The sequence below is a fragment of the Sinocyclocheilus anshuiensis genome, unplaced genomic scaffold (assembly GCF_001515605.1).
Source record: "Sinocyclocheilus anshuiensis isolate Anshui unplaced genomic scaffold, SAMN03320099.WGS_v1.1 scaffold261, whole genome shotgun sequence".
NCBI lineage: Eukaryota > Metazoa > Chordata > Actinopteri > Cypriniformes > Cyprinidae > Sinocyclocheilus > Sinocyclocheilus anshuiensis.
In genome coordinates, this window is record NW_015536515.1 from 590,771 (window position 1) to 617,852 (window position 27,082).

The 27,082-nt window shown below is 35.6% G+C and overlaps 3 protein-coding genes and 1 pseudogene across 4 annotated transcripts in view; 2 read left to right on the top strand and 2 right to left on the bottom strand.

The window, feature by feature from the left end:
- Positions 1-4,814: 4,814 nt before the first annotated feature.
- On the top strand, positions 4,815-14,528 carry adgrf3a (adhesion G protein-coupled receptor F3a; the record flags this gene model as incomplete). Its single annotated transcript, XM_016492189.1, has 13 exons — positions 4,815-4,889; positions 5,292-5,350; positions 5,464-5,573; positions 6,377-6,592; positions 6,986-7,239; positions 7,385-7,502; positions 10,397-10,581; positions 10,673-10,858; positions 12,519-13,832; positions 13,918-13,959; positions 14,127-14,162; positions 14,268-14,348; positions 14,432-14,528. Coding segments are annotated over 12 exons (2,658 nt in total), but the record flags the coding sequence as incomplete, so codon positions are not given.
- A 698-nt stretch (positions 14,529-15,226) lies between these two features.
- LOC107692972 (ankyrin repeat domain-containing protein 66-like) lies at positions 15,227-16,714 on the bottom strand (annotated as a pseudogene).
- Positions 16,715-17,703: 989 nt separating this feature from the next.
- tdrd6b (tudor domain containing 6b) lies at positions 17,704-25,411 on the bottom strand. Of its 2 annotated transcripts, XM_016491627.1 has the most exons (6): positions 25,323-25,411; positions 18,651-23,923; positions 18,411-18,545; positions 18,237-18,307; positions 18,047-18,120; positions 17,704-17,860 (listed from the first exon to the last, which is right to left on the bottom strand). In XM_016491627.1, the coding sequence occupies exons 2-5, from the start codon at positions 23,866-23,868 to the stop codon at positions 18,076-18,078; spliced, it is 5,469 nt and encodes a 1,822-aa protein (XP_016347113.1). In that variant the 5' UTR covers positions 23,869-23,923; positions 25,323-25,411; the 3' UTR covers positions 17,704-17,860; positions 18,047-18,075. The 2 variants fall into 2 exon arrangements, with proteins under 2 accessions (XP_016347113.1, XP_016347104.1); XM_016491618.1 differs by having other exon boundaries at positions 18,411-23,923.
- A 494-nt stretch (positions 25,412-25,905) lies between these two features.
- Positions 25,906-27,082, top strand: part of smc6 (structural maintenance of chromosomes 6) — a 27,068-nt gene continuing 25,891 nt past the window's right edge. The window contains exons 1-3 of the mRNA XM_016491640.1: positions 25,906-25,987; positions 26,352-26,504; positions 26,597-26,714. Of these exons, the coding sequence (XP_016347126.1) occupies positions 26,376-26,504; positions 26,597-26,714 (247 nt within the window). The 5' untranslated portion in view covers positions 25,906-25,987; positions 26,352-26,375. The remainder of the gene's footprint in view (positions 25,988-26,351; positions 26,505-26,596; positions 26,715-27,082) is intronic.

Genomic DNA, 27,082 nt, shown 5'->3' on the forward strand with positions numbered 1-27,082 from the left:
TATGTATTCTAAACTACAGTGATAAAAATTTGTAGAAACAATTTTCACTCAGAAATTGTTAGTAAAAACATGGCACATTGAATTAAATGTGAAAGTTTGAAGTAGAAAAAGTACTAGTAAAGAAGTAGAAAAACCTTTAATTACTTGTATTACTAAAAAGAATTTACAATGTAGTCAAAGCAGATGCTGCTGCGATGTAACAGCATACAGTGTGCCCTTCATTCAGATTAGATTTTGAGTTTCATGACTCTGATAGATTTGCATTGTAAAATAGATGTATGTTGTGCATCATGCATGACGCTATGTTTGCATGAGCAAACTTACAGGAAATCCATCTTTAAAGTAAAAAAAACAACAGCATTGTCTTGCACTATTTAAATGAGTTTTTTATTTCATCAGGACAGATTTGGAGAAATGTAGCATTCCATCACTTGCTGCAGTGAATGGGTGCCGTCAGACTGAGAGTCCAGACAGCTGATAAAAACATCACAATAATCCACAAGTATCATGTATTGATGAAAAGCTAAATCATAAAAATACTGGATAAAATACTCAAAACTATTAAATATTTTGTTCATTTGCATGTCATGTGACCATCATCCAACATCAGAAAACCATCAACAGATTGTTAAATTATTGAAATATTAAAGCAGCACTATGTAACTTTTTCTGTGTTCAAAATTTGCTAAATGTATATAATGAGCGAGTACATCATGAATTCATCTTCCAAACCCGGGGCATAGAGGAGAAACAATAATGTACAGTATGTGGAAAATAATGTGTTTTTTGATCCTTAAACCACATAAACACATTTCATTACACCAAATACACAAAATAATGTTCTTTTTAGCAACATCATATGACCCCTTTAACTTAAAATCTCCATGGTGACTCAAAGGGGTTTGGCGTAAAATGTGCACAGTGCACAAAAATGAGCATAAAATGTCACAGAAAAGTAGGTGTCATTTCATAAAAATCATGAGGCCATGCAAAGTAAAATGCAAATAAAGTTGTGCTATTTTTTTCTGTAGGTAATTTCGTTTATACAGTGTGAATGAATGAGCCCGCTGTTGACAGGGTCTGTTTCCTTACGGCTTGATTCCCCAAACTGATATTCAAACTAGCATCTGGGTGATGGCTATTCTGGAACATTCTGTGGTGTTCAATGCATTTTATTTTTTATTTGACCATAATGCATTTTCTTTGGACACAATGTTTCTTTCAAACAACAAAAAACTGTTTGACCTAAAGCTTCCGCTTAAATGCTGGAAATATTTTTTTTTTGTACACAATAATAAGTTGCGCCTGCATACTGACTGAACATTTAAATGAGCTGGAAATGTTTCTTGGTGACATATAATGAAAATACAAGATTAGATACAACTAAACTGTTATTTCCTCAACTGTGCACTGAAGAACTGAAGAACTGAAGCAAACAGGTTAGAAAAAAGTACCACAACAGTAATAAAGTTTGACTAGTTACACCAGATAAGGTTTTTAACTTGAACATGTACATATTGCTTGGAAGCAAAATAAATGCAAATGAAGAAGCTTGTATTACAGACACGAGATAAGCAGAGTCATTTGTGGGTTTTATAGCACAGAAATGTCTTTAATAAATACATATTTACATTCTAACAAATCAGATGATTTGAATGAGCAAAAGCCTATGATAACTAATAATATAGTAAGAAAATGCCCCTGAAGAAAACACTTGAATGCTGAGGTGTTGTTGGGGGTTTTGTGCAGGTTACTGTCTTGTGTGACAGAAAGTCCAGTACCCTCAAGTCTGTGTGATATTCTGCTATCTGGTTTAATGTGTGTCTGTGGGATTTTTTTTCACCTGTTTTATGGTTATATGTTGTAAAAGTTATTGCTGCGAGTTATGAAGTTGTGAAATGATTCTTGGTGATAATTGCTATAAAGTAAATCCTACACTTCTTATCAGTGTACTGGATTTATGGGGTGGGGGGGGGGGTAAATACAGTAACAGTCATTGTTACTGTATTTTATTCTTTTGATGTACGGAATTCAGCTAGAAAAAAATATATTTGTAAGTGGAACTGTGCTATCATTTACAGAAGGCTATTCTTTGAGTCATGTGACCTAAATAATGCAAATCAGGAGGGTTATTGGGAATATTCGTTGAGCGGGATATCATTCCATCCTCTCACATGGTCTGTACGGCCACTTGAAGCTTTTTATGAAAGTCATCACTGCAATAAAATTGTGCCCTGAATCCACGGGTCAATACTGCTGACAGGACATAAGGCAGAGAGGTATGTTGACACGTTTAATGGATTCTAGCCAGTGTTCTTCACATAAGCTCCATTTATCAGGATGTAACTTGTTTGTTAGCAATGACATGGGCTATTGTTCACTACCGGTCAAAAATGTGGATTAATTAAGAAGTCTCTTATGCTCATCTTAAGCATTTATTTAATCAAAAATACAGTAAAAACAGTAATATTGTGAAATATTATTACAATTTAAAATAACTGTTTTCTAACTGAATGTATTTAAAAATAGAATTTATTCCTGTGATCAAAGCGGAATTTTCAGCATCATTACTTCAGTCTTCAGTGTCACATGATCCTTCAGAAATCATTCTAATATGCTGATTTACTGCTCACTTATTATAAATTATTATTGCCCAATTATTAATAATGGTTCTTATTATTATCAGTGTTGAATATGTTGTAGAAACCATAAAACCCTTTTTTAGGCTGCTTTGATGAATAAAAAGTTTAATGAACAGCATTTATTTGAAATAGAAATCTATTGTAACATTATGAATTTCTTTAATAGATTTTTTTTGGGGATCAATTTAATGCTTCCTGCTGAATAAAAGTATTAATTTCCTTTAAAAATAAATAAATACAAATTTTAAATATTGCTTACCCTAAACTTTTGAATATGACAGTTTCCCCAAAAATATGAAACAGCACGTCTGTTTTCAACACTGATAATAATAACAAATGTTTCTTGAGCAGCAAATCAGCATATTAGAATGATTTCTGAAGGATCATGTGACACTGAAGACTGGAGTAATGATGCTGACAATTCAGCTTTGATCACAGGAATAAATTATATTTTAAAATATAATAAAATAGAAAACAGGTATTTTAAATTATAATAATATTTTACAATATTACTGTTTTAACCAAATAAATGCAGCCTTTGTGACCATAAGAGCTTCTCTTAAAAAAACAAAAAAAACATTCCAAACCTAGTGTATGTAAATGCATATTGTTAAAAGAAAACTTGTATTTAAAAAAAAAAATTCTTATTATATCCCTCCCTGTTAGCTCATAACATTTTGGAAAAAGTAAAAATTTTTGTATTCATTTCTCGTGTTTACAAACACCTTAAGATGAATCAATTTTTGTGTTTGCTAAATGAATACATGTAAATGTATTGCATTATTGATGTCACTGATGGAAAGCATATGCATATATTCATATGAATGACTGCGCTCTGTTTCATCACCCAGAAATTGATGGCACAAAAATGAAACTGTCTAAAGGCGTCTTTCTCCTTTTTCTGGGATTGTTTTTTAAGGTGGGATAATATTTAATTATTATAAAAGTTCTTCAGTTATATACACAATTTATTATATTTAGCATTAACTCTTTAACACTTTTGTTTGATAGGTTGCTGTGGCAGGTAGTATTTTGTTTTTTTACCTGCTCATTATCAGTAATAATCTATGGAATAAATAATATGTATTTTTCCATTAATCGTCTGCATGTTAGACTGAATACTGTCACAATGCTGCATTCCAGCTAATTCCACACAGGTGTACTGGTTAGAACTTGAAATCGAGTCATCGGTGTATAAGTACGTTGTTGAGATTCTGGAAAAGCTGCCTCGCATAGACATAAATAATGCAGCTGTAACAAACATCGACATCACAACAGGTAATCAAACATATAAAGCTTGAAATTACACACCAGCATTTCTCACACCGTAAGAAAAATAGCAGAAAAACAAAAAAGGTAGGCCTATTGGTAATTTTTTGGCAGTACAATATCCGTTAATTTTAAGGACATTCCTTTAACCCTAAAACACACACACACACACACACAAAGCAATGTGAAACTTGTCGTCAGTGCTGCTGTGTAACTCAATCAAACAGGATGGAATTATTTTGATAGTTAGGAAAAAATGATACATTGATTCCAAATTAAAAGAATATTCCCAATAATACACATTTTGGTTGAAGCATTTCAATTAAAGAAAAAAAAAAAGATCAAATGTTTCTGAATCAATTTGTTACTTTTTACTTTTTAGTTCAGTTCACCCCATGTTTACCTGATATTGTACTAAAAGAAAGCTAATATGATTTATTTATAAGGTATAATAATTTGTCCAATATATGATGGGGAAATGAAAATGTACTGCATAAGGGAACTGACCCAAACATATGAAATATAGGTTTAAGAAAAACAGAAATTATGGGCAGTCGCTACGTTTCCGATTAATCTATAATTGATGCTATGGAAAAAAAAAAAAACACATCTATAATGTGCTTGTTTGCAGATTGCCCATGGAATGGGATGCATAAGATATGTTCATGCAAGAAACATTACACAGGCAGTGAGGACATGTGCAAAAATGATAAATGCTGCAATGAAAACTGCATGCAAAAAGTTAATGACATTGCTGTGTGTCTACCTGAATCAAGAGGTAGAGTATTGTTTGATATGGGCACAGGATTTCTTGATTTAAAAAAAAACATAGCGGTTATTAAATGCTGCTTCTTATTTTTTCCAGTAAGCATCGATGGATCAACTAAGTTTACAAATGAGAATTGCAGCGAATTATGTGATCCAAGCAAAAAAGATTCTGAGGTTTACAAGAAAAAGAGCACGGAAATTATTAATAAGGTATGTACTGCTGAAAATCAACACAACACAAGTTTTCCTAAAATCATTTGATTAAATTGATTACATTTACATCACTCATCACATTGTATTAAAGATTACATTCTTTTTTTCCTTATGGTGTTTTATGTTTTACATTTTATGTTGTTTAATTAGTTCATTCCTGCATTATTGTGTACCTGCCATTGTTTATGGAAAGGACAGTTTCGAATTTGATGTCATCATTCGCTTTTGCCTCCTGTAGGCAAAAAGAAAGTACAGTATATGAGATGTAAAATATACAGGCACCCTATTGTCACCCTGCAATGCTTAAAAACTGTAACTGTATTGCTGGTTTGATTAACTTGATCAATTCCAGTAATTTTTCATACATATACCTCACCGGCATGTTTCAATTTCTTTTAGCTTGTGGAACAATACAGCACACTGAAATATTTTGATTCTCTGATCATCAACGGTTACAGGTAATCATGATAACAAGCACCTCTGGCAGCTACTGTTTCCTGTTCTTTCTACACACACGTTAGAAATAGATAAATGACAGAAAATGTAGTAACGTTTCCCATTTGATTTAAAGGATTGGCAGTTTGATTGTAGATTATACGGTGCAGTTAATGAGTTCAGTTACGCTTGATGAGTTGGAGAATGTAACTAACACACTGCTTAATTCTACTCTGGTAACAACAGGTAACTTATTTACTTATTGTGAACTATTTCTTTAAAGGGGTCATATGATGTTGCTAAAAAGAACATTATTTTGTGTATTTGGTGTAATGAAATGTGTTTATGCGGTTTAAAGTTCAAAAAACACATTTTCCACATACTGTACATTATTGTTTCTCCTCTATGCCCCGCCTTTCTGAAACGCGTCGATTTTTACAAAGCTCATCGGTCTGAAAAGCGAGGTGGGCTGTGATTGGCCAGCTATCCAGTGCGTTGTGATTGGCCGAATACCTCAAGCGTGTGACGGAAACGTTACGCTCCTCACCATACTGTGACGATGCCCTGTCCGTCCGGAGCGACAATTCAAAAACATTAAAACCCATTATAAACGAGGCATTTGTTGCATCCAGTGGGGACAAAATTACGGATTATAATGACTTATACTGTTTTTTTTTTATGCGTTGCGTTGCGTTGCATCGCGTCAACATAAAACCATGTCTGCAATTGTGATCGGAGAAATGACAAACAAGCGCTACTCTACACTGCTCAAAACTCACGTTTGAATCATCAGTGGCAAATCCTTTAGTTTAAATGAAAACATACTTACAGTCTGTGAGTCAGAACCGCCGGCATTGTAGTCTACTCTACCAGGATCAGGAAACAGTCCTCACAACACAAACACAAATTAATATTTGGGTTAAACTGTTCTGGAACAGTGTTGTAAATACAACTTAACCACTGATTTCTAGTTATTATTTACAATACTCCACACTTATAATGTTATGCGATAAAGAAAGGCCTTGTTAACCTTGTTATTTTCTCCAAAGGCCTCGTCTCTATTAACGGTCCTCAAAAGGCAATTGATATCGGCTCCTCGACATTTATAAATTGTACTCCACCAGAAAAGCTGGGAAAGGTAAAGTGGTTCTTAACAGACGGGCAGAATAAAACGACAGAGATCACAACAGGAAAAGAGGCCACCTTGAAGAACGACACTTTGATGGACACTGTTGAACTGAATGACATTTCAGGAAGCTGGAAAGGTATGTTTCCTCACATATACGCAATTAAGATAATCGCATGACTTTGAAAGTATTTTCACTCTTTTTTAAAAATGAATACAAGTTGGCAATTTTCAGCTTGAAGGTAATGTGTCATTCTTCAATGTTAAAATCCCAGTTTATTATGCAGAATAATTTATTTCTCAGTCAATTTGTCTAAAACAATCCACTGATTGGTGTAAAATCAATTTTCACTCAGAAATTTTATAAATAACAATTACAAAGAAACAGGAAACGACATGTTGAATTAAACGAGAAATCTTGAAGTAGAAAAACTGAAATTGTATTTTCTTGTACTGCAACTATCTATCTATCTATCTATCTATCTATCTATCTATCTATCTGTCTGTCTGTCTGTCTGTCTGTCTGAATAAGGAACACTTAAATGTGAGTACACAAGAGGGACCATAAAACACACAGCAAGTACAGAGTTGGACATAGCACTTCTGCCAGAAATACAGGCTATGAGCAAGCCCCAATTTCCTGATTGTAGAGATGCAAATGCAAAATGGGTGGTTGAAATTGAGTGTAAAATTTTAGACGACAAAGAAAATTACAATGTTAAATGGAATACTGCTCTTGCTTCCACAAATATAGGATCAGGTAAGCATATCTCATTTACCATTTTTGCTCTCTCAATGCAAACATACCCAGCGTGAACAATGTGATGGAAAGATTCATATCTATATGGTTTTTACACACTTGATGATAAGCAATTTCCAATTACTGCATTTTCTAGAACCCCAGGGGAAATTTTTATCTTACAAAATAAAGGCAGACATATTTTGTGGAGTGAAAGCAGAGACAGAGAATGTCATGTGTATATTCACAAACGGCAGAGCCGAAAAGAACACAAACAGATCTCAGAATGTGCAGATTCCCATCATTTATTGTAAGTTTTGATGTTTTTTCATAATTCTATATCTTTTAAAGTTGTAGACAGTATTTCACAGGTGTGATTTTTTTTTTCAATGTTACAAACGACCAGCCTGACACAGCGACATTGACTCAACTAATGGTGTGATTTTGGGGATGTTAGTCTGACCAGTGAGGGGTGAAAGTAGACATGTTTGGGACAACTCTTGGAAAAAAAACAATCTTTTTGGTGGTGCTAATGGTTCAAAAATGACCCACTTCACCTTACATTTATAAAATATAATTTCAACTCTCGGAACATTTTAGCATGGTGATGGATATGACAATGTTAATGTATTTGGTCTTGGCGGAACAGATCTGCTACGCTGCTGCTGAATTGCTGCTGCTGTTGGTTATTGCTGTAGTTGTAGATTATTGCTGCTGCTGCAAGCAAGTACAGGAACTTGCTACTGCCAATGCATATGGCGATACGGTGCCATGAGTATTTAAGACATACTGCTGCTGCACAAATAGCATATAAAATAACCCCGTAGCAGATCTATACAGGTGGAGCTGGGGAAGGTGGAGGGTTTCAGAGAACTCTGAAAGCGCGCTGCAGGAATCTCAAGTGAACGCTAGCCAGCCATATAAATGCAAGGCAGTAAGCTCATTGGCTGCATATGCAGCATGAACCAATCAGCTTGTGCCAAGTTGTTTAACTCTCTGAATATCATCAGTTACGTTAACAAACCCCCTCAGAATGCGCCATCTAGAGTTTCATGACTGAACTATATACAGTATATATATTCTAAAATATATTTTACAATATATTTACATGAATTACAAGCTTTTTGCCTAACAAATGTACATGACTGAAATTTCACATCAGCATCACCAATACGTGTTTTCATTTTAATAATTTTTCAGTTTTTATTTTACTCAATGTTCAAACTTATGGAAGCCCATTATGCCTAACAAACTGAAATTTCACATCAGCATCACCAATACGTGTTTTCATTTTAATAATTTTTCAGTTTTTTCAGTTTTTAATGTTCAAACTTATGGAAGCCCATTTCTGCAACATAAGAAAAAAACATGCTTTGGTAAATCATAATTATGAGGTGCTAAGTCATCATAATTATGACATAAAAGTTGAAATTGTAAGATAAAAGGTCATAATTATGACATAAAAGATCAACATTATTAGATAAAAATTCAAGATTAAAAGACAAAAAGTCGAAATTATGAGCCATGATCATGATTTAGGTCAAGTTTATGATTATGAATGGTAAGTTAAAACCTTATGATTATGAGATAAAAGTCAAAATTATGAGATGAAAGGTGATAATTAAGACGAAATGTGAAATTATGACATACTAAGTCATAATTATGATTTAAAAATTCTAAATTATAATGTAAAAAGTCCAAATTATGAGCTAAAAAGTCATGATTATATTAGATTTACCTAAGCATGATTTTTTTTCTTATGTTGTGGAAATGGGCTTCCATACATTAAAAGTAATTAAATTACTGTTAAGCTAACTTTTTGAAACTTTTTGTTAGATACACAAGCTAACAAATTTGATCTATAGCTAATTAAAGTGAAGCAACATAAGAGGGCAATATTTTAAAATAAAATAAAAAACTTTGATTTTGATAGTAAAAATTACTAGACATGGCTACACCACTACATGTTGGGAAAAGTAGCTTGTCAGTGGAAAAGCTTTTTAATTGTATTTTGTGCATATCTTGGTATCTGCAGTGATAATGTCACAAACCACCCACCGAAACTTCCTTCCATCTTCACACTTTTTTCACTACTCATAATTATTTAAATGCCAATTGTGGTTGATTTTAATAGCTTACAACTTTTCTTTTTGACTCTTTTCTGATGTAAACGTGATGTGTCACACTGATTCATGCAGGAAAAAGATGGCCTGATTGAGCTGCCGCAGTGGGCTCGTCTGAGTGACAGGTGTTTGGCAGGTCAGGCCCTCTCTGTTGAGTCTGGCCTGCTTCAGGACACTCACCTGTCATCTCAGGTGAAGCCTGCTGCACATCTAAGAGCAGAGGCAGCAGGCCGGCTAAAGCGACGTGATCTGATTTTGACATCAAGTAGGTCTCTGTTTTGTCTGGTGTCTGAATAATATGTGGATTATGTGTTATCTGAGATATTGTGCAGTCAGCAAACAGAAATGGACAATGTTCAGATTTAATGGCATTCAACCAAAAATGAAAGTTCTGTCATTATTTACTCACCCTCATGTCATTCCAAATCAGTTTCAGTGGAAGAAAAAAAAATCCTCACGCAGGGAGTGTTCTCAGAACTTTGTGTAATGTTCTGGCAAAGTTCTTCCCAAAAGCAAACCTTCTTACAATAACGTTAATTGAGCATTTGTTTAAAGTTATCTGGTCTTTAATAATGTTCTCAAAGCGTTAGCACGAAAACGTTGTTCATGGAATGTTTTTTTTTTCCTGAAATGTCCATACGACAACACAAAGTCATTATTTACTGCCAATCTTTCCCACCATCCAAGCTCTGAACTGGAATGCATTTGAAGATGTATAATGACTTTCGGACTATTCATTACATAAAGCTATTGTATGACTTTTGTGGTGCTTTTTTGTTATTTTAAAATCCAAGAGTTCACTTTCACTTATTTTTATTTGCAAAAGGGTGGCTAGGATATTCTTCAAAAAAGTCCTTGGAAGAAAGACATAAAGGTTTGGAATGGCATGATAGTGACTTAATGGGGAGACAAATTTCATTTTTGAGTGAACCAATGTTATTGGATATGGGTGAACAGTGAATTGTTTCCTGCAAACAGATGTATATTGTTTACTTAAACACTAGTGACTTTTTAAAATTGTATTTGTAAAAACAAAAATAATGAGAAAAACAAATCTGTAGTATTTCATTCCTTAATACAGCCGATTCGAAATTCTGTGAAGAAGAAGGTGACTGGCCCATCACAAAAAGCAATTACATGGCCCAACTATCTTGTAAGGGCACTGCTGTTGGTTTGACAATGAGAAATTGCACTGGCAACAGTTGGGAAAAGGAAATCTCTTCTTGTGTGGATGCTGAACTACATGACGTTCAACAGGCTGTAGAGGTATCATTCTTCAATATTCATTAACCTATTTCTCACTGCTGGCCAGATTTACCCTTAATACTAAATGCTTGTTTTCCTTTCATAATAACAGATGTTAAATAAAGGCATTGGCTTTATTAAGAACGATGCAGACATACTTTTCCGACAAATACAGCGTTCAACCACTGTGGAGACATTCAACTCATTTGCAAATATTAATACATCTGTAGTCATTTTCCAAGCCATGAACAATGTATCTAAACAGCAGTCAAATCAATGGAATGATACTATCATGCCTGTATGTATGTTTTCTCTTAAGTTTCTTTGTAACGTTATTATTAAAATTGAACTCTTCTTTAAAATCTTCAGTAATATTTGGTTCGGGAGCAGGGCTATTTTTTCAGATCTATAACAATAGTTTGATGAAGTAACACAATGCACATAAAAAATGTTTTAGAGCTTCTTAAGTATTTAAGTTTTCCTCAATCACTTTGCCTCATTTTTCAAACAGTCTTAGCATTCTCTTAATTGGCAGTGCAATTTTCACAACTGTTTTATGGCATATGCTTGCTGTAGGAACTCAGGCAAAACATTTGACTTCATGCTTCAAAATGTAGTTATTGTCAGTAAATTGGCCAATGACATTGACTATTTTCTTTTTACCATGGCAGTCAACCGTGGAAAGATTTTTTTTTTTTTTTAACAAATTTCATACTGCCTTGTTGACACTGATTGTCAGTTTTGTCTAGTTAAGTGCTCTTTAGATATGGCTTTTTTTTTTTTTATTTTACTGGGACTAGTCAATACTGTGTAGTGCACAGAAAAAGAATATGAACATTTGTATGTATACAGTACAGTACATTTATTTATTTTGAAGCATGTAAATAGAAAACATTCTATGTCAGATATTTATAAAATATACATGTATGACAGATTTTAATAACTGAATGGATCATTTTGCATGTGACAGCTCATAAGACAAAAGATTTCATGTGAAGAATATGACAATCAACTCATCAGTTTTGATCAGCAAGCCATGTGTATTTAATTATTGTGCAAACTGTAGATAGTTGTACTTTCACACATGTGCCAAAACACCTGCAGTTTCCTTCAATTAATAAGAAATTCAGATCTGGTGTGAACTAGAAACTAATTGAACTTCTTGTTTTGAGAAAGAAATTCTTATTTGAGAATTAAGTGAAAGCGATTGTAATATTTAGTGAAAATTAAAACGAACTCAAAGGACAAAGAAACTATAATTCTAACTATTTCTGTTTTTAAAAACTCTGTTAAACAAAAATTAGCTTTTTTGTGTGTGTGTTGAGCTGTGTTTTTTATGTCACATATTAAGGACTCCAATAGCAAATAATCAGAGGCGGACAGTAGTGGAGTATTTTTTCTCTGCTGTTAAAGTACTTTTCAGGTGTCTGTACTTTATCAGTGTTTTTCTTTAGAAAATTTTACTTCACAACATTCCAAAGCATAATATTGTACTTTTTACTGCACTACGTTTCATATTAAATATCATTTAATACTTAATTACATTAGAAATCTATTACTTTACTTTTAAGTAAAAGTAATTCAAAGATTTACTTGAGTACAAGAAAGTACTACATTTTTTATGCTCTTAAGTATTAAAGGTAAAACAAACAATTGTTTATGAAATGAAGTGCAGTAAAAAAGTATGACATTATGCTTTGGAATGTAGTGAAGTCAAGTTTTCCAAAGAAAAACACTGATAAACTACAGATACTTTTGAAATTTACTTGAGTAAAGTAAAAATACTTCACTACTGTCCGCCTCTGCAAATAATATCTCATTCTTTACTGGAAACATGTCAGAAATGAACTCTAATTAATTAGAAGCAACACCATTCATTCAAAATGACAAATGATAAAATTCCTGTGTTTGCTCAAAGTCTAATCGCATTTCATTTTCTTGTTGTTTTTACATTTCAGGACTTTGTCAGCTCTATAAGCAACGCTTTGAATGACACAAAAGCCTGGAAACATCCTAAAACTGAAAACACAGATTTATCTGTAACATATCTACAGACTATTGAGGAAATGATAAGCAACTCAAAATTGACCTCAAATAATCGTCACAATTCTAACAATGTTAAACTGGCGCTCTGTAGTAAGACTGAAGGGGAACATTGCGGCGCCTTTAATGGCAGCGTCAGCGCAGACGATAGGGTTGTTGTCGTTGGATTCCGGAACCTTCATGAAATTTTACCACAGTATGACAAAATAAGCTTAGAGACCACCATCTTGTCAGTTACCACTGCAAAAAATATCAGTAAGAATAATTCCATCTCTGTTAAGCTGACGTTCGATTACGCTGAAAAAAGACTTCGGAATCATGAAATGTATTGTGTTTTCTGGGATGTAAATCAGAATGCGTGGTCTTCACAGGGGTGTAAATGGGGTGGTGCGGAAAAACAAAAGTTGTGCACATGTGAACACAACTCTGCGTTCACCATACTGATGTCCCAAAATGCAGAGACCCTTCCGTACATGGAGGAACTGACTTACGTTGGCTTAGGAATATCCATCGTCTCACTTGTTCTGTGTTTAATCATTGAGTTTTTGGTATGGGATGCAGTTGTAAAGTCAGACATCACTAATTTTCGGCACACTGCCTTAGTCAACATCTCTTTATGCATGCTGTTTGCACACTGTGGATTCTTAGCATCAGCCGATCCGAAGGCAATCACCCCAAACTGGTGCTCCATCCTCACAGTAACCAAACACTTTTTTTTCCTCGCCGTCTTCTTCTGGATGCTGTGCTTGAGTTTCGTGCTTCTTCACCAACTGATATTTGTCTTTGACCAGCTGAGGAAAATGGTTTTTTTGGTATTGTCTATCACTGTTGGCTACGTATGCCCATTAATATGTGTGGCAACAACCTACATTACTTTCGAGAACGGTAAAGATGATGTATACTATTCCACAGAGACTTGCTGGCTCATATATCGGGGGGTGTTGAAGGGCTCCATCTTTTCCTTTGTAACTCCTGCCTTAACTATTGTGATTGTAAACCTTTTCACGCTGGTTGTGGTGATCATGAAGATAGTAAATCCTACTGTGTCGGAGTCAAAGGCACGGGACCAAAAGGATGTTGCCAAGAGTATGATTAAGACAATAGTTTTCCTAAGCCCTGTCCTCGGAATAACTTGGTTCCTCGGAATTTTGGTGCTGTATCTTGATCTTACACAAAAACCTTTTGCCCAAATTGTGAGCTACGCATTTACATTGTTCAATTCACTGCAGGTAAGGGTCAAGCATCAAACACTTCTTCTGTTTATGTACTCATTTGTGCATGTACATTCAAATATTTTGTTGTATTTCATTGCAGGGCTTTTTGATACTGCTGACAAACTGCTTGGGAGAGAAAAAGGTAACTATGCCCACTACACGTGCCCTCCGTATGATTGATCATAATTGTTTAAGGAATTTAGGCTGAAAATATAACATTTTAACCACTTTCATTCGCATCAGTTGAGTATTACTCTCTAAAACTCTATTAGTCATGCTCAATATAATGATATTTCATTTTCCCCAAAGGTTCGTGATGCACTTCTGAAGCGTTTCAAATCCAAGGTTAGTATGTACGAGAGAAATGTATGCTTTTACAGATGCAAAATGCATTACGAACATAAATACATGAAATAACACTGCTCACGTTCCCACGTTTTCTTACATTAGCAATCAGTGCAGTCTAAAATTGAAAGATCAACGAAAGCGACATCTTCAGTTATGACGAAATAAAGATTGGACAGATTAAAGGTAAATTACATTTGTGCTCTTGAGAGTTTTTTTTTTATAAAGTCTACATATTTTGTTCTCATGTTGTTTTCGTTCCAAATCAGCATGTGGATGATTTAGTCGATGCCTTCTAAACGTACTGAAAGACACGAAACTCGTGGGAAGCTTGAAACACTTCATGGATTCAATTCTCTCACATTCAACAGCTATAAAACATTCAGTTAATTGTTTTCTAGAACACTGTACAATTATTTGTGATATTGTAGCCTGTAGGATTTAAATATATTTAGATGTATTCATGTTAGTCATATTTATGAATGCGCTTAGATTGAATGTATTTAGGGTGAGTAAGTACATTTTTCTTTTTATTTCTGAAAATGGTTTATTCAATTTGATGTATATTCATATTCAAGTATAATTATACTTGTATGTCTAAAGCCTACTTGGTATTACTTAAAACTGGTGAAAGTCATAGATGAATATGAATTTTGGTATATAATTTAGTGAATTAGGTCTTTTTTTTTATTCAGTTGTATGTATATTTATGTAAATATAATTATGCTTGTGTGTCTATAGACTACTTGGTATTATTTAAAAACTGGTGAAAGTCATAGATGAATATGAATTTTGGTTTGTAATTTAGTGAATGAGGTCATTTACATTTTTGAAAATGGTTTATTCAATTTTATGTATATTCATATAAGTATATTTATGCTTGTATACATATACAGTGGGTACGGAAAGTATTCAGACCCCCTTCAATTTTTCACTCTTTGTTATATTCAAAAATGCTTTATTTTATGTTTTACATTAAATTTAGATGTACAACAAAGGCAGATGTTGCCTATAAGCATCCATTATTTTGTGTTTTGCTGTCATGGCATAATAAAACCTACTTTTTAATGACTTGTTTTTTTGGCTTCTTTTCTCTCCTGTTCCCATTCTTCATCAGTATCATCTAAGGGCAGCCCATTTAACTTTGCCATTTGCCGGTAGTTTCTGCTCTCAACCTCTGCCCTGAAAGTACAGAGAACACCACATTATTGAATATCTTGGATCACACTGCCACTTTGACTAAACAGCATCAGAAAATGCCTCCTAATTTTAGGGGCCAAATCAATAAAAACTGATTATTTCACAAATAGGATTCAGAAAACAAAACAATAGATTCATCTTACTTTTTAAGAAACTGAACACAATCTTCATGTCCATAGATTTGAGCGATCCTGACAGGTGTATCGCCGGAGGAATCCTCCTCGTCTACAGGTGCATGGAGGGAATGAAGGAGCCGTAGTACTGCTAGCTTTCCGGACTCCGCTGCAAAATGTGCGGTTGTCCATCCATTGTCCGTCCTCAAACAAGCCCTGGCTCCATTTTCAATTAGTATCCGAACCACCTCTGTTTGGCCTTAAAGAAGATCAGAGGTTAAATGGCGTTAGCATCACACATGCAAGAACAACTGGGTGAATGTCCAGGTCACATTTCACCATATTCAGCAAAGTTTTTTTGTTTATGTGAACATTTTTATTTGACCCTCTAACTCTAGCACTTTCTATTCTATTTTAATTCTACTTTATCTACATGTATCTTTTTTTTTGTTGTTGTAAAAAATAAATAAAAATTATTTATATTTTTCTATTCTATTTCTTCTATTCTATCTACTTGTTTTTCTTTGTGTGTGTGTGTGTGTGTGTGTATGTGTGTGTGTGGATGTGTGTGTGTACATATATATATATATATATACACACCTTGCTACGTGTACTGTGTTAGGCTAACCGAGACTTGTCATTTGCACTTATATATTGTTGCTCTTTTGTTCATTTTGACTGCGTTTATTGTCCTCATTTGTAAGTTGCTTTGGATAAAAGCGTCTGCTAAATGACTAAATATAAATGTAAATGTAAGTTACGAGACATTCATACTACTAATCTGTTGATTTTTGTTTTTTGTAATAGACTATTAAGTTCTAATAATGATTGCTTTTTACACATTTGGAATAAAACAGCAACTTTTGGTCCCGAAAGTAGGCTAAAAGCTGCCTTTGGATGCTGCCCTAATGCAGAGGGGTCTTCTAGTTCCAGTCGGAGTCTTTCTGATTAGGGTCACATTAATTTTTGTTCACAATTTCTTCCACTAGATCATAATCTCCAGCAGCTGCTGCCTGATGCAACTCTGTCTCAGACTTGTTACCACAGCAACGGGATTTTCCCCTAGAAAAAAAACATTGTAATAACTAATAATTATTCTATTATATAAATATTCACTTTATATTTTCAATGTAATATCTATTTTCATTTCGAAATTTCATTACATCACTGTGCAGAATAAGCAGCGTACGCAGACGGCGTTGTCATGTGATACCTGTTACTTTTCTCAACGCAGTTCATTATGGACCAATCACAGCCATTTGTGATAATTACGGATTTTGAGATAGAGATCGTTTGAGCTAATTTACGTGTTATTTGCGTGTCAGTTACGACACCGCTGTGTTTATATATTTTTATGCATTGTACAAATGTTTTAGTTCAGACAAAAAATAAAACGGCCATGCGATCTGAATGCTGATCGCCGTAGGATTTTACTGGGATTTTGAGCCGTCGTGCGCCCCCTTCAGAAAGAACTTTGTACTGAATGTCTCATGTGAAACAAGCATATTCGCTACTGGTGACACCACACTAAGAAATGAGAAACAATACAGACGTCTTTTATAGTGATGCTGGAAGACACACATAGATTCAGGAGATTCACTTACGTTGTTTACATGATTACTGCATTTATTTTCGAGTGTCATGGTTGCACGTAGTTTTAGCCTGCTTACTGTAGTGCATTCATTGACACCCAGCAAATTACAGCAGTACTGAGTGAGAAAGCTTAAAAAACGTGTAAAATTAAAACAACTTAACCAAATTGTCAAGTACACACGTAAAATTAATTTTGTAGCAGTTTCAAAATGGCAGTGTGGGAGAAAACGTTAGAATTTTTATCTAACAAATTTCGTAAAATTAAATTTTTTTCACCTTTAAAATTCTCAAATCAACCAGATTGTTTTATACCACTTAGATGGAGTAATCTTGATTGATTTCATTTGTTCTATTTCTCTTGACTGTTTTTATTGTTAGATTATTTTATGGACTGTGTTATGTTCTTGTTTAAATTCTTCTAGCATGTATTTTAAGCAGATTTCTTTTTAGGGTAACTTGTAACATTTTGTCCAGGGACTATGATGGAAAATAGCCTTTGGCTAATTCTGGTACATTTACAGAAATGTTTTATTAATGTGCAATGTCCCTGTTAACAAAACAAGCAACACAAAGTCAATTCTATGAACAGGTTTTATTCCAAAAAACAATTATCAAGAGAAAGAAAAATGAATACACACTATATATGTTTTACAATAATAAGAAAAACATTTTTCCACTGCACATGTAATCCATACAAACGACAAACTTCTGAGTGAAGGTAGAGCAGGATTGTGGCCCGAAACACTTGTGCTTTCTGTACAATCATTTCAATTCACAATTACTTGTGTAAAAACTGCATAAAAAAAAAAAAAACTATAAACAAAACCTAACAATACAACCAGACATGGTTCTTATGTTTTAAAATGACAAGAAACATGGCAAAATAAAATAGCTAATCTTTCAAAGGCGGAGTTGTCTTTTCGAAACAAATATTTTTCAGTTCACATTTTCCCCATGAAAAAAAGTGGGGAAAGTTCCCCTTTTCACTATAAAGTTTACAATTCTGTTCATTTGAAGATGCACTTAGAGTCACATGAATCGTCAGTGCAAACCTACAAAGTAACAAAAAAAGAAATGCAGTTATTAATTTAAAACAAGATTACTGAATGTAAAAAAAAAAATCTCCACATACCAAAGAAAAAAAAAGCAAAAACAAAAAAGCAAATACCATGGGTAAAATTTGATTTTCTAAACCAGCTACCCAATCTGTACTTCTGCTTGATGTCATCGGGTTGCCCGCTGAAAAATAAATAAGCATTGTAAAGTAAGTCTGTGACTAAATATCAACTCTTTAAATAAATAATATCCCATATGAAATGTAATCAGACACAGAAACACAAACCTTTTTCAGATCCTCCATGTTCTATATCTTTTCTACTTTTCTCGGTGTGCCGCAGCACTTGCTCAGTTGATACAACAGGATTGTCCTCGTCAGATTCATGACAGACTTCGTGGATTTCTAAATCTAAATTCATCCCTGTAGGATCATCAGCAATGACATCAGAATTTGTTACAGCAGCAATCACATCTGCTCCATCAAGCTGATCAGCCACCTTCTTTTCAGGTACACCATGCAAGTCACCTTTTACTAACAGTTCGATCTGATCAGCTCCATGTTGTTCTGCACCATGAGGTTCAATTGTGTGCATATCCTCTGTAGAGATTTCAAGGCTCACACTTGTTTTATCCTCTGAAGCAAGTCGATCAGATGTTGATGCAATGGATTTTTCACAGGATTCAATCACCTCAGAAGAGTTCTGATCATTTTGTGCAGAACCACTCCAAAACTTCATCATGAGCTCATTTACAAGACATTGCGGAGACTCAACTTTAACATAATATGGAGGGTTAGGGTCCGTTGTACTGTCAATGCACTGCACAGTCACTTTCAGAGGTTTATCCACTAAGAGCTCGTAGAAGTTATCAGTAGCTGCACTGTCCCAAGATCCCTTGGAAGGACCAAACCCTTCCAACTGACACAGAAAAGCTTGAGGTGGACTTTCCAGCAAGTCACAAGGTAGTGCCTTAACAGAGCCTTCACTGGTTTCAGACTCATTTCCGAAGTCAACAAAAAGGACAGATACAACGTTTGTGCATTTATTAATAACCTGTGCACGATACCACATCTGATCGTCACAGAAACGAGCCAGACACAGGCTTCCAGGATCCAAATTATCCACCTTAATCAGCTGTGTCTCACTAGAGTTTCCATATTCTTGGGCAACAAGGGTGATTTGGTCAAGTATTTCAGAGTTTGAAAACTGGCACCAGAAGTAATCTGGTCCAACAATGCATGATGCAAAGGCTTCTACCGTCTGTCCCAAAGACACATCTGGTTTCTTGAAGAGCAGCTGGAATGTCTCCTTCACAGGTTCGGATACTACCGGTGATGCATTTACGTCTAAACTATCCCATTTCTCATTTGAATCGGATGAGCTGCCACTGGGAGTCATTTTAACTTCCCAAGTAATGCCATCTTCTTTGATAAACTTGCAAGACAGCATGTTCTCACCAGCTTCACCAAATATTTTTTTGAAGAGAAATGTCTGCTCCATTCCTTTCTGCATCTTGAACTGATCATCTAGACTGCAGCTACAGTGAATGCTGAACCTCGGGTATGACAGTAGCTGCTCATCAAGTCTGCGAATTTTAAGGAGAGAAACAGTTGCCTCATTTCCGAAATCTATGAACTCTACCTGAATCATGCCATTTTGAGTCGTGTCCTTCACGACAGCACGGTACCAGGAATCATCTTCAGGAAACATGGCCTTCACCAAACTTCCCTGCTGAACACTGGATGCATGAATATCATCTTTCTCAGATGGCTGATGGGAATTCAGTAGCTCGGTGAGGGAGAATAATGTTTTCTCATCTTCTACCAGTTGAGCAAAAAAACTTGTCAGGCTGTTGATGTGCGAAACATACACTTCAGACACCTTACCTGGTTCTATCATACGTGGAGGAAGATCTACAGCTTGAGGTAAACACTGCACTGATAGTTCAGGAACCATCATGCTTTCATCTACTGCGGTCAATGTTGGGTACGTAATGCTTTGCTCTTGGGTCTCGGCTGCAACTAATTTGTTCGGAGAAATCTGAGGGTCAAAGCCATGAAGGTCAGGGTTTACATTATTTGATGCTTCGCTATTTAACTCGCCAGAGTTAAGCTTGGGAGCGTTATCTTTCTGAACGGTTTCAGAGCTTTTTACTCCAAAACTGTGCTCACTTGCAGTGGGTTTTGTTTTAGCACCCATTGTCACTTTGCTACAAACTTGAGGCTTGGGGTCACACCAGTAATCTTTCATAAGATCATTAACGATTAGCCCATTACATTCAACAAGGACGTTATAATGAGGACAGTTTGAAAGGTCAGAGGACATTACCGTATTCTGAATAGTCACTTTTAAGGGTTCATCCACCAGAAGCTCAAAGAATTTGTCAGCTGCAGCATCGCTCCAAGTGCCATCCACAGACCCCAAAGCGTCTAACTGACAAAGAAATGCTTCCGGAGGGCTTTCCAGGAGCTTGGTGGGCAGGGATTTAACAAAGTTCAGGTCAATTTCAGACTCATTTCCATAATCTATAAAAAGAACAGAGACTGTTTTAGAATGTGTATTGATAACCTGTGCACGGTACCATAGCTGATCAGAAAAGAGTGCCAGGCATGGTCCGTGGCATAACTGATCTGGCTGAATTGGTTTTGTTTGACTAGAGTTTCCTATTTCTTGTGCAAGCAGGGAGATTGTGTCAAGTTCCTCTGAGTTTTTGAACTGGCACCAGAAGTAATTTGGTCCAACGATAGATGAAGCATATGCATCTACAATTTGTCCTTGAGTTACAGCTGGATCCTTGAATGCTAACGGCTGGGTACCTTCACTGCAGTGCATTTGGGATTCAGGTTGAGCACCTGGTTTGAGAACAGCATTAAACAAAGGCCCTTCCCCAAGTTCTAAACTAACAATCCAAGCAGATGCATCCTTTTGGATGAACTTGCATTGAATTGTCTTCTCACCATTTTCACCTGCTGCTTTTTTGAAAGTCATTATCTCTTCCTGGGTCCAATCTCTTTTTCCCCTTCTACCATCTTCAAGTGTGCAATGAATACTGAACCTGGGGGTGCTGAGGAACTGCTTGCCAAGTTGCCTTATTTTAAGGGGCAGGAGTGTTGCCTCATTGCCAAAGTCAATAAACCGTACTTGAACCATGCCATTTTTCTTGTTTTGAACAACAGCACGATACCAGGTACCATCAGCAGTATATTCAGCTACCACCAGGTCACCTGACTGCAACAGGTCTAGTTCAACTTGTGCATCACTTAACTGAGCAGAATTAAGTTTGTCGAGAAGGGAAAATATTTCACCTTCATCACTTGCCAATTGTACAAAGAAACTTGATGGACTATTACAATGTGAAACATAGATGTCTGAAACATATCCTGCATCCAAGGCTCTCGAGGGAAGATCGGTGAGCTTTGGATAATGACATGACACTTGTTGCTGTAAAAAATTAGGCCTAGCTCTACTGTGTCCAGTTGTGTGACTAGTAACAGTCTGGAAGTTTTGTTCCAATGTGCCTTGAAAATCTGGTTTCGGGACATTCTTAGAGGTCTTCTCATGTGCTTTTGATGTAGTGCTGAAATTGTGTCTCACACCTCTAGACTCCACGCCTTCTGAAGACGTATTGAAAGTATGAGCCTTTTCCGTTCCTTTGCTGATGTTAAACCCTTTTCTTTTGGACTTTTGGTTCCACTGCTCTTTAATGTTTGAGTTGAGGTTGGTTTTCTCATCATACATCTCCACTGATAGTTTGCCTGAAGAATTTTGTTTCATAATGACAGTGAACATGCAGTCTGTAGCGTAGTTTTTAAACCACTCATTAAGCTCACATGGCTCAGGTAATGTTACATTGAAAAGTTCAAACTGAACAGCCTGAATGGGAATGGATGCAATTGCACTAGCCTTTGGAGGAAGTGGCAGAACATCAGATTTATCCAAAACCACCAGGTCACCATAGTCTACAAATTGGACAAGTATCGGATGCATTGATTCAATTTGTCCTCTGTGCCACAGCCCATCGGCGTATTTAGCAAGACACATCATCTTAGGGTAAATTGAAAACTTTTCTTGTGGTTGCTTGCGGCACAGTTGTTGAATATCTTTGGTCATTTTCCTGACCGTATCAGTATTTTGTGCAAAATGACCATAGAACTGATTTACACTTTGGACACAGGTTATTCGAACCTTCTCCTTTGCGCCCACTTCAGATTTGGGTTGTGAAACAACATATGCTTCATTCTGAAAAGGTGGCGCTGCAGTGACATTCGATGAGGGACTTCCCTCTGCGGGTTGTAGGTTTTTTCCAATTTTGGAAGGTCTGGCTACAGTGACATCTTTAAGAGAATCGGAGCACTCAGTTAAAGTGGTTGAATCGAGAGAATGTACAGGCACATCTCTCCCATACATATTTTTGTGTGCCACTTTGTTTAGAGTCTTAAGAGTTTGGTCACCACAAATCCTCTCAGTCGTTGACAAACACCGCTCTCTGTGGCCAAAAGTGTCGTTTACATTAACATTGTCATTTCCATAAAGCCTTATATAATAGACACCCTCATTTGCACTGTAATGCTCAAATTTTCCAACAAGGATTTGATCCAGTACAACAGATTTCAGATAATCTATCTGTTCTGTCCTCCATCCAATGCCTTTGTCAATGACACCATGTAGAGAGCATGCATAGGTGACAACTGGCAATTTGAAGAACCTTGCAGATAAAGGTCTGATATTGCAGAGTTTAACAAAATCTCCAATTCCATAATCGACATGAAAGACTTTGACAACATCGGAGACATTGTTCTGCTGAAGTACAGATCGATACCACTTGCCATCACTTCCTTTGGTTGCACATGGAGACCCGTCATACAGCAGCATTGGCATCTGAACAGAGAATGAGTTTTCATAGTATTCATGGAGCTGATCACTTAATTTCTTGAGCTCTTGTGAAAAGACATGCAATTTGCAATAGATTTTCAATGGATGAATAACTTGTGTCACAGTTACGATCTCAACTGCTCCAGACAACAACTCAGGATACAAGTATTGATGCAACTTGTCAGGGTCACTGGCATGCTCCTGTTGACCATTTGTAGTCACAAGGTCAGTCTGTATGGAAGGGTTTCTTCTTGGCAAATGCAGTGAATGCATTACAAGGTTTTTAAAGTCTTTGTTAGGCATCTTTCTAGCAAATCCAAGTTCATACATTTGTTTGGATAGACTAGGAATGTCAAGAATGATGATTCTGGAAGGCATTATCACATCCTGAACACACCCAGAGATGTCTTTCCCACACAAAGATCTGATGACCGTTGAAGCAGCCACAGACCATGCACTCTCAAGACACAAAGCTGACGCACTGGCCAGAATGCAAAGCTCTACTTTGGGAGGTACACTGCAAAGGTTGTGTGGACATTTTGTCAAAACTTCGCTTGAGACCCAAAGTAATTTACCATCATCAATGAGGAACACCTTGCATTCATGTTCAGATTTTGAAAGTATCCTTGCTCTGTGCCAAGTTCCGTCTTCATATACCAAGCAAACTTCTCCGGGTTTGCCTTCAAAAGCATGCTGCCGCTTCCTAGGGATTTCAAGGTCTTTTTTAAGGTGTTGATATGCTTCCCTGTTTTCTTGTCCATTATTTAAACTCCCTCCAAATTCCACTAAGACAGTGTGTGGGTTTAAATTGACTCTTGTGATATGAACAGTCGTATTGGATCCAACTTCTGGCAAACCAGGAAATGAACACATCTTGGTTGAGAATCTTGTCTTTCAAAATGGTTTAAGAGCAGAAATAGGGGAGAATCTGAAGGAAAAAAGAGTAAATAACACATTGTTAAAAGATTAGTTCACCCCCCAAAAAAATAAAAATAATAATTAAAAAAATATATATAAAATCCTCACTTGGGTTTCTTTCCCATACAATACAGAGCTGAAAGTAATGATAATAAATGGATTTCAATTAACTTAAATGAATGGATTATCAAAATAATTCACATTTAGGGGAAAAAAAAAAAAAAAAAAGTCTTAATTACGGGTTTTTTTTCTTTTTTTCCCCATTGCACTTGTGCCATTGAACGTGTGCTTTCCGCAGCCAAATGCTTGATGCGGTTTTGGCTGACGCTATAAACCGCAATGCTTAGAGCTAATCACTCCCACCACCTGTTTTGGTTGTTTTGTCGGCAGGTTTGCACGTTTATTCTGTTTATTTTATTTAAAAAACAAAAAATAAAAACGTTTTTTCTACATCATGCCTAATGTTGTCCTAAAAAAAGTAACAATAGAAGATTATGAAAACAAATATATACTCATTCAGTGATGCCTGTTAAGTTTAATGGAAACTTGCTGTCAGGACGAGCCTTTATGCAAAATGGAAATACCTGCATGGACTTCCAACATTTACATATAAGGATATAAAAGCAAATTATAATTTGTCTCAAACAGTACACGTACAGTATCTTTCAAATCACCTGACAGGACAAAACATGAAAAACTATTTGCTGTCGATTTTTTTCCATTATAGAGTATAATCAAATCAAATTGTGTGTCTGTACAAAAAAAAAAAAGATGCATGGATGAATTGTTCACAATTAGATCTATAGCTTGCATTTAGAAACTGTATGACAACTTAAATTGTCAATGTATAGAAAAGAGCTACATGGAAAGTCACTTTAATATTTTGTTCAATAGAAAAATAGCAGCATATGGGCTTGGATCCTTGGAAATGAGGTTAAGTACAGTAAATAATTACAATTTTATGAATGAACCCTTAAAGTTATTCACCGCATTAAATGATTCCGTTTATATAGTGACCTAAAGGTACAACCCATAACACAAAAAACATTATAATAATAAATCAAATGTTAGTCAACCTGTTGATGACACATGCAAACAAAAAACCGCATTATTAAGCAGTACAATAAAAGAATCACAATACAGGATCTATTTAAGTTAGATCAACAAACCAAAGGGGGAGAAATCGAAGTCAAAGAACAAAATACAATAGAGGGAATGTCTGGACCTGCCATCGCATAAAATAAGCTAACTAGGAGTTACAATTACTAATTTAGCTGCATGCCTTTATCCAAAGCTAGAGATGTTGTGGCTTATTTGGGAATCTTTGGGTTTAAACCTAAAAACCGTTTTAACTCGTTAATTCGACCTCCTACTCGAAACCAACGATGAATTCGTCAAAGAAAACTTACCAAGGTGAATTTCTCCCCATCACATACACGAATACCATGACTTTTCCAGCGCTTATCAAGTCAACCGAATACAAACAAACGCGCTTGAAAAAACGCCACTGGATTTTTTTTAACGAATAAATCACGTCGACGTCAATTAAGAGCGCGCGTCACGTGATGAACGCATGATTTGGCGCAAATTGAATTTTTTGCAAGGTAAATTTTAATACTTATCTCCAGTGTTGGGGAAAGTTACTTTTAAAAGTAATGCATTACAATATTGCATTCTCCTATAAAAACGAATTCATCTGCCTCAAAATCAACAAATTTAAATATACTTACTTATACAAAAATTAGCATTCTAACTGTCTTAAGTTAGCTCAGTCTCATTGGCCACAATTGCAATGGACAAAAAATATAATTCATCATAGAAAGACTATTTACACTGTTTGTAGGAGATCAACAGGTGACTTTAAAGTACTAAATTATATTTTAGCGAACATAAAACGGTTAATGTGGTGATTTGCGGTCAGAATATTCTACAGAATACGTTTATGGACATACATAAATAAGCACATGTGGTCTGAAGTGATTTTCGGAGGGTGGAGTTTGTTGTAGCAGCGCGCCGTCTGTCAACCAGGAAGTCCTCAATAAGACACATTCACTTTCCAGGTGCAGAGGAATGGGTAAGTATAATCATATACGTGATTAATTTAATACAACTCATGCGCTGTTAAATTGTGTGTGCGTACGCGATTTAAATGTAACAATTGGCTGTACACCTGTTCATCCATGTCTGTAGAATTATGTGTTGGCATGTTCGCATGCGCATCTATTGTTCCTCTTTGTGATGCAGCATATGTGCTTATTAAGGCATTTCAGTGACATTCTAGAATAGTTTCTGACATCAAATATGAACCTTCTTTCTTAAAATATCATGTTTCATAAAACTGTGCAGAATTAATAGCCAAGTTATGCAGATAAACTATGGCTGACAGCATTAGGATTGCTTCCAGATGCATGCTGATGTGTTTGTGTGCTCCTCCAAAGCTCTAGGCTGGGTATCTTTCTGCCATGAATAAGAGGAAGTATTGTGTCCACAATGTTGTAAAACCATCTAAGACTCCTAGGACGGATGGTAAAACACATGTCCAGGATGAGGAGGATGAAGAAGTCCAGCAAGATCACTCACTCTCTGCTTCGGTCAGTTTGGTGATTTCCTGAAAGGCCCTGACATTACTAAATGTTATAGTGACGGTTCTGGTTTAAATAACATTTATCTTGCGTTGTTCCAGAGCGTGGGAGATATTGGCGTGATAGAAAGTATCACTTTGAGGAACTTTATGAGTCACCATTTGCTTGGACCTTTCAAATTTGGACCAAATGTAAACTTCATTGTTGGGAACAATGGAAGTAAGAACTATCAGATTTTAACAGATTTTTGTTTTCATTGGATTGAATTAATAAAATACTCATGATTTACAGTACCAGTCAAACATTTGAAAACACTTGAAAGCATTCAAAATAAATTGTGCCTACATATGAGATTCTTTACAAAACTTTTTTTAACCCTTCTGCTGTGTTCAAAAGCTGGGTACAACTTGTGTATTGGGGTCAAATTGAAAACTGACCACATTAGTTTCCCTGCAATTTGCCAAAAAGTAACATTATGAAAAACACTAAAGATTCATATAAAAACAGAAAACCTTGTCAGATACTAAAAATAACTCGTATCTGTTTTTGTGTTATTTCTATTGTGTTAGGGGACAGAACATTTTTTT